Consider the following 17828-nt stretch of genomic DNA (forward strand, 5'->3'; position numbering starts at 1 on the left):
ACCACAACAACTGATACTGAACACTGGTTACTCAACAAGCCCAGTAGACACTCCAGCTCCTGGACCATATCCTGGAGACCACAACAACTATTACTTAACACTGGGTCAAAGCAAGTTAGCGCTGTAGAATGTATTATCAAAAGTTTTGTAGGTTATGATAATGAGTGCCATCCAGTTATTTAAACCCAGAGATTTAAACTGGCATTACCATTGCTTTTAGCCCCACCATTGGGAACTTCAGCTCCTGGACCATATCCTGAAGACCACAAAAACTGTTATTCAACACTGCTTATAGAAAATAAAAACCACTTGCATAAACACAACACATGATGTCTTTGACACAGACAGACAAGACACACAAAGACTGACAGAGACAAACAGACAGGGTATCAGAGGTTTACCATTGCCTTTGGCTCCCTGATCACTGGGAACTCCAGCTCCTGGACCATATCCTGAAGACCACAATAACCGTTACTCAACACTTGTTACTCAACACAAGTTAGCTGTGTAGATCTGATCATCAGAGGTTCTGTAGCTTATCATAGGAGAGTGTCAGATGAATAGAGATTCAGAGCCTGTAACACTCTGAAAGAGGTTACCATTGATTTTAGCACCATTGGGAACTCCAGCTCCTGGACCATATCCTGGAACCAACAACAACTGTTACTCAACACTGCTTATAGACAATTGATCAAAACCAGTTGCACAACACATTCTGCCCTTGATCCTAGTATTTCATCATATAGCTTATAGCCGTGCACAAATATCTAGCAAACACCAGCTGGATGTGTTCAGGAGCTTATCACCAATACTCCTCTAAAGATAGATTACCATACAGCATGCAACACAGACAGGCAGGGTATCAGAGGTTTACCATTGCTTTTAGCCCCGTTAGGTGCTCCAGCTCCTGGACCATATCCTGGAACCACAACAACTCTTACTCAACACTGTTCTACAATTGACCAGACCAGCATCCATGGATCGGTCAAATTCTACAATATGCTCAATGAACTGGCAACAGGCATGCAACAATATGTTACAAACTGTAACATTATCACACAGCATGCAGCATCTTGCTCGACCTCAACTTTGACATGGACGATAAACATTGAAGACAGACGTAGACACAGACAGGGTAGCACAGGTTTACCATTGGGTTTAGTACCCTGACCTTTGGGAACTCCTGCTCCTGGACCATATCCTGAAGACCACAACAACTGTTACTCAATACATGTTACTCAACATAGGTTTTCTCTGTAGATTTTATCATCAGAGATTCTGTACCTTTTTATAATAAGAGATGCTATAGCATTTCACTGTAATAACATGTTTATTTGGCGTGATGGAATGGTCAGAGTACTTAAATGTCTGGCTCGAAGGACCAGGAAAAAGAGCGTCACCCAGTGATTGGTGGACTAAGAGAAAGGAGCCAGTTTACCTCTAAAGTGACAGAGAAATAGAGACTGATGAAGACTCAGAAAGAGGTTTACCATTTCTTTTACCACCGTTGGGTGATCCAACTCCTGGGCCATATCCTGGAGACCACAACAGCTGTTACGCAACACTGTCAACACTGACTTATTGTAAATAATCACTTGCATGAGCACAAAACATGCTGCCCTGGGACCTTTCCCCTCTGGCCATGCACAAATATATTCATCCTTCTCAACGTTCAGGAGTCACATCGCACCAACTTTTGTAGCACATATCATGCAACATACAGTCAAAGAAGCTCCACTTTGATACAGAGAGACAGAGTGTGACACAGACATGTTATCAGAGGTTTACCATTGGCTTTGGCTCCCTGATCATTTGGAACTCCTGGACCATATCCTAAAAGCAACAGCTCTTATTCAAAACTGTGCTAAAAATGACCTGACCATGAAAGCATAATATGCTACAAACGTTGGCATAACCACACAGCATGCACCATTCAGCTCAACCTCAAATTTGAGATAGAAAGACACACATTGAATAGGGCCGTAGACACAGACAAGGTAGCCATGGTTTACCATTGGGTTTAGCACCCTGACCATTGGGAATGCCAGCTCCTGGACCATATCCTGAAGACCACAACAACTGTTATTCAATACAAGTTAGCTTTGTAGCTCTTATCAATGACCATTGAGTTCTGTCTGAAGTCATGAAAGATACAGCAATAGAGATAGAGACTCTGACATTTAGTGATGGTAACAGAGGTTTACCACTTGGTATAGCACCACTGGGTTAGCACCACTGGGTATAGCACCACTGGGTTTAGCACCACTGGGTTTAGCACCACTGGGTATAGCACCACTGGGTTTAGCACCACAGGGTTTAGCACCACTGGATATAGCACCACTGGATATAGCACCACTGGGTTTAGCACCACTGGGTTTAGCACCACTGGGATTAGCACCACTGGGATTAGCACCACTGGGTTTAGCACCACTGGGTTTAGCACCACTGGGATTAGCACCCCTGGGATTAGCACCGCTGGGTGCTCCAGCTCCTGGACCATATCCTGGAACCAACGACAACTCTTACTCAACCCTGTTCTACAACAGACCAAACCAGCATCAACATTTAGTGTTATCACACTGGCCTGGGTACTCTATCTGTCAAAGGCTTCAATATGCTAATTGTAACAAACAGTTGAGGTTACAGACATGCAGCAATGCACCACAAAGACAGAGACAAACAGACAGGGTATCAGAGGTTTACCATTGCCTTTGGCTCCCTGATCACTGGGAACTCCAGCTCCTGGACCATATCCTGGAGACCACAACAACTATTATTGAACACTTGTTACTCAATTCATCTTGGCTCTGTACTTATTATAAACAGAAGTGATGTATCTTATCATAAGAGAGCAACAAAGAAAGAGAGATGGAGATAGACCTGTGACACTCAGAAAGAGGTTTACCATTGCTTTTAGCACCGTTGGTAGCTCCAGCTCCTGGACCATATCCTGGAATCAACAACAGTTGTTACAACAACAAAACATAAATCAAAATCATTTGCAAACACAATGCATGCTGCCCTTGACACAGACAGACAAGATGCACAAAGACTGACAGAGAGACACTGACAGGGTATCAGAGGTTTACCATTGCCTTTGGCTCCCTGATCACTGGGAACTCCAGCACCTGGACCATATCCTGGAGACCACAACAACTGTTACTTATCGCTACATTCTCAAATCTATTAAAATGGTCTTGACACAAAAATTGACAAAGACCTACTCATATTGGTATCACCAAACATGCAATACAGTGAGAGTGTGCAGATCACCTCTGACACAGGGAAATAAACACAGAAACAGAAACAACTCCAGGGTAGCAAAAGCTTAACATTTTTAGCACCAGATACAGTAGGAACTCCAGATCCTGGACCATATCCTGGAGACAACAACAACTGATACTGAACACTGCTTATAGACAATTGATCAATACCACCTGCACAGCACATTCTGCCCTTGATCCTAGTATTTCATCACATAGCTTATAGCCATGCACAAATATCTAGCAAACACCGACCTTAAGGCGCTACAGAGGGTAGTGCATACAGCCCAGTACATCACTGGGGCTGAGCTCCCTGCCATCCAGGACCTCTATACCAGGCGGTGTCAGAGGAAGGCATACAAATGGTCAAAGACTCCAGCCACCCTAGTCATAGACTGTTCTCTCTGCTACTGCATGGCAAGCGGTACCGATGCACCAAGTCTGGAACCAACAGGACCCTGAACAGCTTCTACCCCCCAAGCCATAAGACTGATAAATAGTTAGTGTGGGTAGCTTTGGGTTATCTGTATTGACCCTTTTTGCACCAACTGTTTTGACTCATCACATATGCTTCTGTTACCGTTTATTATCTGTTCTGTCGCCTAGTCACCCCGGACACCTGCACATCAACTCGGTACTGGTACCCTGTGTATACGGCCAAGTTATCGTTACTCATAGTGTTTTTAATCCTTGTTTTATTATTTTTATATTTGTCTCTCTCTGCATTGTTGGGAAGGGCCCGTAAGTAAGCATTTCATTCTTAGTCTACACCTCTAGTTTACGAAGCACGTGACAAATACAATTTTGATTTGAACACTAGCTGGTTGTGTTCATTAACATATCACCAATTTTGTTCTAAAGATAGAGTACCATACAACACAGACATGCATGCATAATATGCTACAAACTTTGGAATTACCACACAACATGCACCAGAAAGCTCAACCTCAACTTTGAGATAGAAAGACAAACAGTGAAGACGGACGTAAACACATACAAGGTATCAGAGGTTTACCATTGCCTTTGGCTCCCTGACCTTTGGGAGCTCCAGCTCCTGGACCATATCCTGAAGACCACAACAACTGTTACTCAACACTGGTTACTCAACACTGGTTACTCAACACTGGTTACTCAACAATGGTTATCTCTGTAGATATTATCAATGACCATTGAGTTCTGTCACAAGTAATGAAAGATACAGCAATAGAGAAATAGAGATAGAGACTCTGACATTTATTAATGGTATCAGAGGTTTACCACTAGGTTTAGCACCACTGGGTTTAGCACCACTGGGTTTAGCACCACTGGGTTTAGCATCACTGGGTTTAGCACCACTGGGTTTAGCACCACTGGGTTTAGCACCACTGGGTATAGCACCACTGGGTATAGCACCACTGGGTATAGCACCACTGGGTTTAGCACCACTGGGTTTAGCATCACTGGGTTTAGCACCACTGGGTTTAGCACCACTAGGTATAGCACCATTAGGAACACCAGCAACTGGACCATATCCTAACACTGGTTAGTAACTACCACATACCGTTTAAAGAATGCATGTCTGAACACTGCGTAAAACTGCATCAAATACCACAAAAGCAACAATAAAACTATTTCAATAGGGAAGTTAGGCATCCAGTCAAAATGTACAGCAACAGTGTACTTAAAAATCCCTAACAGATCATAGCAGGTTACCAGTTGATATCCACACACTAGAGTGTGATATTTGTCAGAAGGGCAATATCATACAGAAATGCCAGCATCATGCAGTACTGTATGTAGCAGACAGACAGAGAAACAACAGACAGAGTAACAGACAGAGAAACAACAGACAAAGTAACAGCAAAGTAACAGCAGACAGAGAAAAACAGTCAGAGTAACAACAGACAGAGTAACAACAGACAGAGAAGCAACAGACAGAGAAACAACAGACAGAGTAACAACAGAGTAACAACCGACAGTAACAACAAACAGAGAAGCAACAGGCAGAGTAACAACAGACAGAGAAACAGACAGAGTGATGACAGAGAAACAACAGACAGAGCGATGACAGAGAAACAACAGACAGAGTGATGACAGAGAAACAACAGACAGAGGTTCAACATGGGGTTTAGGTTTAGCACCGTGACCATTGGACACTCCACATCCTGGACCACTTCCTAGAGACCATAATACTGGTTATTCAACACAACCTAAAACAGGGTACTCAGCAGCTATCTGATTGTAATATATTTACTGTAACGTCATATCTTCCTGCTGTTAGAGTTTAAACTTTTGACAGAGACAGACACACAGAGATAGAGTAGCAGATGTTTACCATTGGGCTTAGCACCCTGTCCATTGGGCACTCCAGCTCCTGCACCATATCCTGAAGACCACAACATTGACTCATTAGGTACAAAAATATATAAAAACAGACCAAACACGTGACATAAAAGCTAACATATTGACAAGTTGTTGAATCTGTACGTTAGTCATGGGCATGCAGTCTTAGCGACACTTGTACTGCAACTAATATGAACCATACATATACTTCAGTAACCCAATATGACCCAGCATATTGAACACCCCAGCACGCAACAAGCAGTGTTCACTATTAAACTGTGACACTCACTCTAAACGGAAGCTAAACTGAGGATGTAGCAGAGACTCTATATTTAGACTGTCAGAGTCGGGGGGGATGAATTCGGATTAGCATGTAAGTCAGAGTTTTGAATGGACCAAGCCGTCCTCTGTGGCGCAACACTGATACATAGAACAGACACCAGGGCACAGACAGGATCACACACACTGAGCTACAGACGGGACGACAGGCAAACACATGGTTGCCTTTAGCACCCAGTTCAAAAGGTTACTCTGCTCCACCATCACCAGTCCCTAAACAACCAGTAGAGCTACAGTATATACACATTTTATACAACCGGTGGGTCTAATCCTGAATGCTGATTGGTTAAAAGTGCATTCCAGCCGGTGTCTATTCCACAAGTTTCCACCTGCTAAATCTATACACATTTTACCACACACTCACATACCTTCACTACACATCAACATGTTCAGCTAAGAAGTCAAGTAAATGTTAATTGAAGGTCACTTCAAGTTTTTTGTCACAACTGAATGAAATACTTTTCCAATCTGGATATATTAAATCAAGAACTACTCATTCTGATAAATCAAGGCTGTTAATGTAAATGAGAACTCATTTGATGCGTAAGTGAAGTGTACACGCTCAAATCAACACATATGAAGAATGTTAAAGACATTGGACGACAAAGACGCTGGAGAGACAACATAGATAACATGTTAAAATAACACTTGAAAAAAACACCATACCAAATTCATTAGCAAGCACAGACAGCTGATATGGACATACTAAAGACAGGTTTCTATGAACACCTGGAGTTAGTCACTGATTGAGATACATTTTAAGATTTAAAACATTGTAATTAGATGAAGAGCAACATTCACAAACACTTTTGGAAGGAAACCATAGACAAACAACAGGAAGATGATATGCATCCCAGTTGACAACTAACAATGGGATGACTGAAAACAAACAACAGCAGGTGAAGAGGAGTCTCTGGCGAGCCCCTGTCCAGCTGGTATCGTAGGTCTATAGTGTTTGGCTCCCTGTCCAGCTGGTATCGTAGGTCTATAGTGTTTGGCTCCCTGTCCAGCTGGTATCGTAGGTCTATAGTGTTTGGCTCCCTGTCCAGCTGGTATCGTAGGTCTATAGTGTTTGGCTCCCTGTCCATCTGGTATCGTAGGTCTATAGTGTTTGGCTCCCTGTCCAGCTGGTATCGTAGGTCTATAGTGTTTGGCTCCCTGTCCATCTGGTATCGTAGGTCTATAGTGTTTGTCTCCCTGTCCATCTGGTATCGTAGGTCTATAGTGTTTGGCTCCCTGTCCATCTGGTATCGTAGGTCTATAGTGTTTGGCTCCCTGTCCAGCTGGTATCGTAGGTCTATAGTGTTTGGCTCCCTGTCCATCTGGTATCGTAGGTCTATAGTGTTTGGCTCCCTGTCCATCTGGTATCGTAGGTCTATAGTGTTTGTCTCCCTGTCCATCTGGTATCGTAGGTCTATAGTGTTTGGCTCCCTGTCCAGCTGGTATCGTAGGTCTATAGTGTTTGTCTCCCTGTCCATCTGGTATCGTAGGTCTATAGTGTTTGTCTCCCTGTCCATCTGGTATCGTAGGTCTATAGTGTTTGTCTCCCTGTCCAGCTGGTATCGTAGGTCTATAGTGTTTGGCTCCCTGTCCAGCTGGTATCGTAGGTCTATAGTGTTTGTCTCCCTGTCCATCTGGTATCGTAGGTCTATAGTTTTTGGCTCCCTGTCCATCTGGTATCGTAGGTCTATAGTGTTTGGCTCCCTGTCCAGCTGGTATCGTAGGTCTATAGTGTTTGGCTCCCTGTCCAGCTGGTATCGTAGGTCTATAGTGTTTGGCTCCCTGTCCATCTGGTATCGTAGGTCTATAGTGTTTGGCTCCCTGTCCATCTGGTATCGTAGGTCTATAGTGTTTGGCTCCCTGTCCAGCTGGTATCGTAGGTCTATAGTGTTTGTCTCCCTGTCCATCTGGTATCGTAGGTCTATAGAGTTTGGCTCCCTGTCCAGCTGGTATCGTAGGTCTATAGTGTTTGGCTCCCTGTCCATCTGGTATCGTAGGTCTATAGAGTTTGTCTCCCTGTCCATCTGGTATCGTAGGTCTATAGAGTTTGGCTCCCTGTCCAGCTGGTATCGTAGGTCTATAGTGTTTGTCTCCCTGTCCATCTGGTATCGTAGGTCTATAGAGTTTGGCTCCCTGTCCAGCTGGTATCGTAGATCTATAGTGTTTGGCTCCCTGTCCAGCTGGTATCGTAGGTCTATAGTTTTTGGCTCCCTGTCCATCTGGTATCGTAGGTCTATAGTTTTTGGCTCCCTGTCCAGCTGGTATCGTAGGTCTATAGTTTTTGGCTCCCTGTCCAGCTGGTATCGTAGGTCTATAGTTTTTGGCTCCCTGTCCAGCTGGTATCGTAGGTCTATAGTGTTTGGCTCCCTGTCCAGCTGGTATCGTAGGTCTATAGTGTTTGGCTCCCTGTCCATCTGGTATCGTAGGTCTATAGTTTTTGGCTCCCTGTCCATCTGGTATCGTAGGTCTATAGTTTTTGGCTCCCTGTCCAGCTGGTATCGTAGGTCTATAGTTTTTGGCTCCCTGTCCAGCTGGTATCGTAGGTCTATAGTGTTTGTCTCCCTGTCCATCTGGTATCGTAGGTCTATAGAGTTTGTCTCCCTGTCCATCTGGTATCATAGGTCTATAGTGTTTGTCTCCCTGTCCATCTGGTATCATAGGTCTATAGTTTTTGTCTCCCTATCCATCTGGTATCGTAGGTCTATAGAGTTTGTCTCCCTGTCCATCTGGTATCGTAGGTCTGTAGTGTTTGTCTCCCTGTCCATCTGGTATCGTAGGTCTATAGTGTTTGGCTCCCTGTCCATCTGGTATCGTAGGTCTATAGTGTTTGGCTCCCTGCCCATCTGGTATCATAGGTCTATAGTTTTTGGCCCTCTGTCCAGCTGGTATCGTAGGTCTATAGTGTTTGTCTCCCTGTCCAGCTGGTATTGTAGGTCTATAGAGTTTGGCTCCCTGTCCATCTGGTATCGTAGGTCTATAGTGTTTGGCTCCCTGTCCATCTGGTATCGTAGGTCTATAGTTTTTGGCTCCCTGTCCATCTGGTATCGTAGGTCTATAGCTTTGTCTCCCTGTCCATCTGGTACCGTAGGTCTATAGTGTTTGTCTCCCTGTCCATCTGGTATCGTAGGTCTATAGTGTTTGTCTCCCTGTCCATCTGGTATCGTAGGTCTATAGTGTTTGGCTCCCTGTCCATCTGGTATCGTAGGTCTATAGTGTTTGGCTCCCTGTCCATCTGGTATCATAGATCTATAGTTTTTGGCTCCCTGTCCATCTGGTAATGTAGGTCTATAGTGTTTGTCTCCCTGTCCAGCTGGTATTGTAGGTCTATAGAGTTTGGCTCCCTGTCCATCTGGTATCGTAGGTCTATAGTGTTTGGCTCCCTGTCCATCTGGTATCGTAGGTCTATAGTGTTTGGCTCCCTGTCCATCTGGTATCGTAGGTCTGTAGTGTTTGGCTCCCTGTCCATCTGGTATCGTAGGTCTATAGTTTTTGGCTCCCTGTCCATCTGGTATCGTAGGTCTATAGTTTTTGGCTCCCTGTGCTACAGGACCAAGACTTTTGCCCTCTTTCCCAACAGGCACCTGAGGTTCTAGACTTTTAGCCGCCTGTGACTCTGGGACCACAGAACCAACACCTTCGGAACCCTGTGGCTGCTGAGCTACTGGACCTTGACCTTTACCCCTCTTCCGATCTGCCACTGCAGCAGGTCCATAGCATTTGGCTCCCTGTGGTTCTGGTGCCGCAGGACCAAGACTTTTGGCCTCTTTCCTAATGGGTATCTGAGGTCCTAAGCTTTTAGCCTCCGGTGTATGGGATGCCACAGGACCAGAACTTTTGACCCCTTTGCCATTTGGAGCTGCCGGTCCAAAACCTTTGGCCCCCTGTGGCTGCTGAGCTACAGGACCAGAACTCTTAGCTTCCTTTCCCAGTGGAGCTGCAGGCCCATAGCTTTCGACTCCCTGTGCTTGAAGAACAACAGAACAAGGGCTTTTGGGCCCTTCACATCTGGCAATGCAGCAGGTCCTTGGCTATCATGATTGTGGCATAATGTGTCTACATGCAACATGCACCTTTATAGAAACTGGGACAAAGACACACATAGACAGACAAACACACAGGGTAGCAGATGTTTACCATTGGGTTTAGCACCCTGTCCATTGGGCACTCCAGCTCCTGCACCATATCCTGAAGACCACAATAGTGATTACTCAACACTGGCGACTATAGGACGGACTCATGCAGATACGATGCTCTGATCCACAAACATAACCATACACGGACACACCCACTTACATACTTCACCACTTACACAATTCCAATCACACCACAACAAAATATATATGGCTGCCCATTTGAAAGAATTTGGCAGCCGAACAATAAAGACAACCATTGATGGTAAGTAGATAGACACCTGTTAATGCACTGAGCAAACAACATGCATTTACACCATGTCTGACTGAATCAACAAAAGGCATAAATACTGATTACACAGAAGAGATTGAAAACGGCAACACGAAGAGCAGACATGAAGGCACAAACTGAAAAACGCAGGTAAAAACAAACCAACATGAATGCGGACACGGACGGACACGGACGGACACAGCAGGATTGGAAAGTTTACCCGGTTTTGGTCCCTTAGATCCCTGTCCATTGGGATACCCAGCTCCAGCACCTAATGTTTGCAAAGGGGCACTGTCAACTGGAATTATCAAACTCCACATGCAGGGTATGAGGTACAGAGGCTTTGCAGCAATCAACCACATTGCTTGTACAGATGTAGGATCTTAATTTCAGCCAGTTTGCTACAGCAGGAAAATAATCCTGCTGCGACAGAAAATGTGAATTATTATGTGATTAGAATTCATCTTTAAGAGTAAATTGACGCACCTGTGCATCAATCTAAGTAACATTATTAAAAAATCCCCAACAAAACCAGTCAGTTTAATGGACATTTATGTAGGGGTTGATATATTTTTCATTAGGGCAAATTAAGTCTGAAATTTCAAAGTGGAAAATCTTTTAAAACTCAAATTTTGCAAATGAAGATCCTACATCTGTAAAGCCAGTTTACAGATGCTTGGTGTCTATGTAGGACCCGGCTGGCTAATGTACACTGTACAGTGTACAGTATGCAGATGACAATTTGGAAGATGCGTGATATGGAAATCCCCACTGATTTATTGATTGGGATTGACAGTTTGTTCAATGAATTAAGTGCTTGAGGTGTGAGCTGTAAAAAATATGAACCCTGGCTTGTAAAATAGTAGACTATAGTATTGGCCTTTAGATGGTTCAGGCCAGCAGGGATTGGCTGCTTACCTGGTCGTGGATAGCCTCTGGCTCCAGTTCCAGGCCCGTAACCTAGCAACAAGACAAGTAGCAAGGTCAAAGGACATGCAACACATAACTCTTTACATCATGTCATTTAACCACATAACCACAAACAGAAAGCTTAAATCACCACTGCTGGAGTTATTATTATTTTATTCCAAGGTCACATTCTGGTTTATTAAATGAGAACCAATCTGCACTCACAGACAATGGCACAAATTCAACTTAACTATGATTAGATCCAACAGACAGAGACAGAGGAGACGGACTTAAGGATCTTAAATATTGTGTGTTCTATACGAACAAATACCAGGTAACAGAACAAACACGTACCTGGCTGTGTGCCATAGCCATTACCACCGTATCCTGACAAACACAGACACACAGACAGATGATGTTTACTCAGCATTGTTAGTACAAACTTTGGAATAAAACATCTCTTGTCCTGAATGTCTCACTCACCTCCACCTCCACGTGGTTTCCCACCCTGTGAGCTCAGTCCGGCTCCCGTCCCCATTCCTTGGCCATTTCCTGCTCCCAGACCAGCACCTACAATCAGACAAATGGGAAGAAGTAATATTATGTAAACATGTATTAAAATAAATGAATGAATATTTAAATCAACAAGGAAAACTGCTGCAAGAGTTAGACATTTTTGGCATATAGCCATTGTGGATTTCATGTAAAACTAAATTACTAAGACATTTCCTCTTAACAAGCCTTGTTCAGAGACTGTTTGTTGAGTAAAGTAGTAGACATTACCATAGCCTCCCTGGCCTCCGTTACCATATCCTCCCCTACCCCCGGCCCCTCCTGGGCCTCTGTATCCCCCTTTGGGAAAGACAGTGGAGACATGTCACAGATTGATACACACAAATAACACATTAAACAGAGTAGATAAACACAAGCTGAATCAAACAGAGAATACTTACACTGAGAATATAAAACATTAAGAACACCTGACACAGCCTTTACCTGGATTCACCTGGTCATTCTATGATCCCTTATTGATGTCACTTGTTAAAGTCACTTCAATCAGTGTAGATGAAGGGGCCTCAGGTTAAATAATGATTTTTAAGCCTTGAGACATGGATTGTGTATGTGTGCTATTCAGATGGTGAATGGGCAAGACAAAAGATTGAAGTGCCTTTGAACAGGGTATGGTAGTAGGTGCCAGGCACACTGATTTGTGTCAAGAACTGCAACGCTGCTGGGTTTTTCACGTATCAGGAATGGTCCACCACCCAAAGGACATCCAGCCAACTTGACAAAACTGTGGGAAACATTGGAGTCAACATGGGCCAGCATCCCTGTGGAACACTTTGAACACCTTGTAGAGTCCATGTCCAGGCGAATTGAGGCTGTTCTGAGGGCGGGGGGGGGGGGGCTAATGTTTGGTACAGTAGACTCAGTGTACGTGGTTTAGCTCTATCTTTGAGAAACTCACCTCCTCCAAGCTGCTGAGCCCCCCCTGGATAACGACCACCTGTGATTCATTAGAAAGACAGGTCATGATGGTACATAAATTCAATTATGAATGATGATTGGCAGCACTAAAAATATAAATATGGCAATCAATATTACCCCCAGCTCCTCCGGTTTTGGCGGGCTTGGCTCCGTAGCCTCCCTGTATCCCAAGAGCACCAGCCCCTGGAAGACCACAGCAAGAGGGAGATATGAGACATCAGTGATCAGTGAGCACCATAGCGGAGCATGTTTCTCTATGGTGGGAAAAGAATCTAAACGTTGTATCATATGAGTCTATATTAAATCATTAATAAGGAGGATGAGCATTGCAAGACAGAATCTCAGTCGGATTTCTCATTGACGATTGCACCACTTTCAGTTTTAATTAATTCTAAAAATGCCAGACAACTTAATCTGAAGCTATATTTAGTTGAGCAAATTAGTTTAGACCATGCTCAAGATGGGTCAATTGAGTGCAGTCTGAGATAAGACAGAATCTGTTAGGGGCTCAGAAATGTTGGTGGAAGTTCCACTGACCTCCAGCTTTTACACCTCTCATCCCTGCACCCAGAAAGAGAGAGAGAGAGAGAGAGAGAGAGAGAGAGAGAGAGAGAGAGGGGAGAGAGAGAGAGAGAGAGAGAGAGAGAGAGAGAGAGCGAGAGAGAGAGAGAGAGATGTGGGGGTGGGGGAGACAGACAGACATACAGAGACTAATAATTGCACTTACCCCTGGGTAGCATTTTCCCCATACTGCCACTTTGAGGTTTCACTCCTAATAGAGACGAAAAACAGAATTGCAAATCACTCTATGAAGTATACTATGCTGCTATGCTGTGGTTTGGAGAGAGTTGAAGGCCTTCATCGTTTCCTGTTGGCCAGTGCCAGTGTTCCACCATCCATAATGTAAGCATTTGAAACACTACAGCTGATTAAATATTAAATGATGTCATCGGATGATGAGTAGTGTACATCTCACTCCCATCCCATGCAAACTCAGCTCCAACTGGGCAGCTTGAGGGAAGAGAAACAGACATCTCCATTGATGGAGTGGAGAGACAGACAAAAAGGAGGGACTGTGTGCAGGTTGTAAAGGCTTCTTTCACAACAGGTTGTCAAATTTGGACCACTGCTGCCACCTCACCTTCCCATGCTTTGATTCAAAGCAATCAGACGAGATGAAACTACAGAGGTTTAGCGGGGTCACCAGACTTGGAGCAGGTCCATTTCACTGAGATCCAGGCAGCAAGGACCGCGTAGGCCCCTTTTTTCCCCTGATCTGACACAGTCATTGGAAATTTGACACATAAATGTCAGTTGGGTGGTTTTACAGAGATATCTGAGCATGATACCCAAGTTGATTCCTGATAGTTTAGCAACATGTCTACAGCTATCTGTCACTCAGCTGTACAGGTGTAGGATCTTAATTGGATCCCCATGTTGCAGGAGAAATGTCCTGCAAAGCATGAAATGTGAAACTTGTAGTGTATTTGAGGTTTGTAATTTTCACTTTGAAATTTCAGACTTGATTTTCCCAGGAAAATATAAATTAATTATAATCCACATAATAATTCACATTTCCTGTTGTTGCAGGATTATTTTCCTGCTGTAGCAAGCTGACTCAAATAAAGATCCAACATCTGTATGTTGACAGGCCTTCCAGACCTCTCAGATAAAGTCACCAGAAACATGAAATGCATGTTGTCAGGGTTTAAAACAAAGTAGTTACTCTGAATAGTTTAAATGTTCCATACAATTTTAAATTGTTTTTATTTTATCCCCAACTATTCAATTATAGCAATTATGCTGGCAATTATTTTCTGATTTTCTCTGTGAATTTTAGAGCTTCTTTTTTTAGAAGAGAATTTGACTACATGTGTCAAAGGAATTTCACAACTAGGGAATTAATGTTATATTAAACATATCTTATATTTCAAATGTTATTTCAATTTAATTTGGACAATTCAGATTGGCAAGTTTTTTATGGAAGTTGCAAGTTGTGCGTAATAGGTAACTAAATGTGGACCACAATGCAACACATCCAACAACAACAAAAATAGTTCACGTTTTATATATGAATATAATGTGAATATTATGCATGCATAACCACTTAAGTAATCAAACTACAATTGTTAAATATTCTTATTTTTTAAATCTAAGTTGAGAAACAAGCAAATCCATAATTTACAGAACAATACAATATCTTCGGAAACTACTATAAACTAATAAATAATTAACATTTAAACATTTAAGTCCAATTTACACTGCTGTGCACTAAGCAAGCACCAGTGAAGATCTAAGGTGGTAACAAGCAGTCCTGTGCTGACACCTACTGTACAGTGTTTCACAACACAATGTAATGAGTCTGAATGCTATTATAATAATGTTCTACAAAGCCATTTTTTTTTTACATTTTAGTAATTTAGCAGACGCTTTTATCCAGAGCGACTTACAGTAGTGAATGCATATATTGCATACCTTTTTTTTTGTACTGGCCCCCCGTGGGAATCGAACCCACAACCCTGGCGTTGCAAACACCATGCTCTACCAACTGAGCCACAGGGAAGACAGTCTTGAAGGGAAGACAGTCTTGAAACTACTCCAACATTAATTCTAACTATTCATTAAAAATACCATTTCAGATGTGCCAACTCTACAATTTAAGAAATGATGGTGGCATGTCTTAATCTCTCTTTCTATCCTTCCCAATCCTCACACACACACGTGGGCCTGACTTCTTATCTCTCTCTCTTCTCTCACCTGGGATCTATATCCTTTAGACAACGTTCTCACTTTCTCTCATATTCTGTCATATTCCCTCTCATCCCTCTTCCACATTCCTCTCATCCCTCTTCCATCAGCCATTCTATCCTCCACACAGATAGTCTTGGTTATGTCTCTTACCTCCTTGTAGTGTGTGCTGTGCCAGCCATAGGACCAGCGAGGTCTGAAGGAACGCTTTTACCAGCATGGTGGAGGAGACCTGGTCCGGCAGAGAGAAAAACAGGCAGACAGACAGACAGACAAGGAGAGAGAGAGAGAGAAACTGGCCGGCTGGACAGGGGCACAGCACAAGTAGACAGCTCCAGTGTTTGCCCACGCCTTAAATACGATTCTGGTTTTGATACCATCCCCCTGACCAGCCCTGCCCTCTACCCTGCAATTGGCCGCTGCACCGAAGCACCTGCCCCATTTTCTCCCTCTCTCTCTGGACAGGCAGTCAGGCCCACCGCTGCCCATCCATAGACAGTCCACATCAGGCTGCTGATCAGCTGGAGGGCTGCCAGCCAGTATATTAACATGGCAATGTGATTTGTGTGTGATGAGCGGGATAAGACAATGCTTCAAAGAGGTGATAAGTGTGAGATCATGGTTTAGATCAGGGATCATCAACTAGATTCAGCCGTGGACCGATTTTTTCTTGAGCAGATGGTCGGGGGGCTGGAACATAATTACAAATAATTTGTAAACTGAAAATTGACCGCAACAAGCCGAAACAGATATAATATTTGACTAAAACATAATTTCAAACCTTGCTTAGGGAATGAATGGGCAGTAGGATATGATCACGTGTCTCTCTATTATGCATGGGAATCACTTGGAGCTGATTTTCTGGTGTTTTTATAGACATTTATGTCTAACAATAAAAAACGAAATATATAATGTTGCTCAGAAAACTTGGGGGGGGCAAATAAAACCACCCGCGGGCTAAATGTGGATTGTGGGCCTTCAGTTGAGGAAGCCTGGTTTAGATGGTAAGGAAGGGGCAGTAGGACAGAAGGGCATTTTCAGTATGACAGTGTTTTTAAAAAAAGGATTGTTTATTTAACCTTTATTTAAACTAGGCAAGTCTATGTGTGTTTACAGAGGGGAAGGTATAGGAATGTGTATACATTCAAGGTGGCTAGCCTTGGAAATCCACTACATTAGACTGGCTGTATGATATTATTACATAACCCTATTACATAATTACATCATATTTATAACATTTCTGAACGAGAACTTATTATATTTATCAACACATATACAGTGGGGGGAAAAATAAAATGATCCCCTGCTGATTTTGCCCACTGATAAAGAAAGGATCAGTCTATAATGTTAATGGTAGGTTTATTTGAACAGTGAGAGACAGAATAACAACAAAAATATCCAGAAAAACGCATGTCAAAAATTTTATAAATTGATTTGCATTTTAATGAGGGAAATAAGTATTTGACCCCCTCTCAATCAGAAAGATTTCTGGCTCCCAGGTGTCTTTTATACAGGTAACGAGCTTGTTACCTGTAAAAAAGACACCTGTCCACAGAAGCAATCAATCAATCAGATTCCAAACTCTCCACCATGGCCAAGACCAAAGAGCTCTCCAAGGATGTCAGGGACAAGATTGTAGACCTACACAAGGCTGGAATGGGCTACAAGACCATCGCCAAGCAGCTTGGTGAGAAGGTGACAACATTTGGTACGATTATTCGCAAATGGAAGAAACACAAAAGAACTGTCAATATCCCTCGGCCTGGGGCTCCATGCAAGATCTCACCTCGTGGGGTTGTAATGATCATGAGAACGGTGAGGAATCAGCCCAGAACTACACGGAAGGATCTTGTCAATGATCTCAAGGCAGCTGGGACCATAGTCACCAAGAAAATAATTGGTAACACACTACGCCGTGAAGGACTGAAATCCTGCAGCGCCCGCAAGGTCCCCCTGCTCAAGAATACATATACATGCCCGTCTGAAGTTTGCCAATGAACATCTGAATGATTCAGAGGACAACTGGGTGAAAGTGTTGTGGTCAGATGAGACCAAAATGGAGCTCTTTGGCATCAACTCAACTCGCCGTGTTTGGAGGAGGAATGCTCCCTATGACCCCAAGATCACCGTTTTTCTGCTAAGGGGACAGGACAACTTCACCGCATCATTTGACGGGGCCATGTACTGTCAAATCTTGGGTGAGAACCTCCTTCCCTCAGCCAGGGCATTGAAAATGGGTCGTGGATGGGTATTCCAGCATGACAATGACCCAAAACACACGGCCAAGGCAACAAAGAAGTGGCTCAAGAAGAAGCACATTAAGGTCCTGGAGCCTAGCCAGTCTCCAGACCTTAATCC

General features: G+C 43.4%; 1 protein-coding gene across 32 annotated transcripts in view; it reads right to left on the bottom strand.

Annotated features, from left to right (window-relative positions):
• Nucleotides 1-15807, bottom strand: part of LOC106601582 (uncharacterized) — a 31254-nt gene extending 15447 nt beyond the window's left edge. For 6 of the 32 annotated variants that reach the window (XM_045715308.2, XM_082971824.1, XM_082971839.1 and 3 more), the window contains exons 1-22: nucleotides 15624-15807; nucleotides 13450-13494; nucleotides 12840-12905; nucleotides 12703-12741; nucleotides 12018-12086; nucleotides 11718-11804; nucleotides 11589-11621; nucleotides 11244-11285; nucleotides 10546-10623; nucleotides 10059-10109; nucleotides 5578-5628; nucleotides 4279-4329; nucleotides 3090-3140; nucleotides 2906-2950; nucleotides 2704-2754; nucleotides 2013-2063; nucleotides 1491-1535; nucleotides 1151-1201; nucleotides 875-919; nucleotides 600-644; nucleotides 402-452; nucleotides 209-256 (exon numbers count right to left, since the gene is read on the bottom strand). In XM_045715308.2, the coding sequence (XP_045571264.2) occupies nucleotides 209-256; nucleotides 402-452; nucleotides 600-644; nucleotides 875-919; nucleotides 1151-1201; nucleotides 1491-1535; nucleotides 2013-2063; nucleotides 2704-2754; nucleotides 2906-2950; nucleotides 3090-3140; nucleotides 4279-4329; nucleotides 5578-5628; nucleotides 10059-10109; nucleotides 10546-10623; nucleotides 11244-11285; nucleotides 11589-11621; nucleotides 11718-11804; nucleotides 12018-12086; nucleotides 12703-12741; nucleotides 12840-12905; nucleotides 13450-13494; nucleotides 15624-15690 (1162 nt within the window). In that variant the 5' untranslated portion in view covers nucleotides 15691-15807. Of the gene's footprint in view, nucleotides 1-208; nucleotides 257-401; nucleotides 453-599; nucleotides 645-874; nucleotides 920-1150; nucleotides 1202-1490; nucleotides 1536-2012; nucleotides 2064-2703; nucleotides 2755-2905; nucleotides 2951-3089; nucleotides 3141-4278; nucleotides 4330-5577; nucleotides 5629-10058; nucleotides 10110-10545; nucleotides 10624-11243; nucleotides 11286-11588; nucleotides 11622-11717; nucleotides 11805-12017; nucleotides 12087-12702; nucleotides 12742-12839; nucleotides 12906-13449; nucleotides 13495-15623 lie in introns of those variants that run through there. The other 26 variants (XM_045715346.2, XM_082971939.1, XM_082971907.1 and 23 more) reach the window with 18 other exon arrangements.
• Between the last annotated feature and the right edge of the window lie 2021 nt (nucleotides 15808-17828).

Source organism: Salmo salar, chromosome 03, assembly GCF_965601325.2.
Source record: "Salmo salar chromosome 03, fSalSal1, whole genome shotgun sequence".
In the NCBI taxonomy this organism is placed as follows: domain Eukaryota; kingdom Metazoa; phylum Chordata; class Actinopteri; order Salmoniformes; family Salmonidae; genus Salmo; species Salmo salar.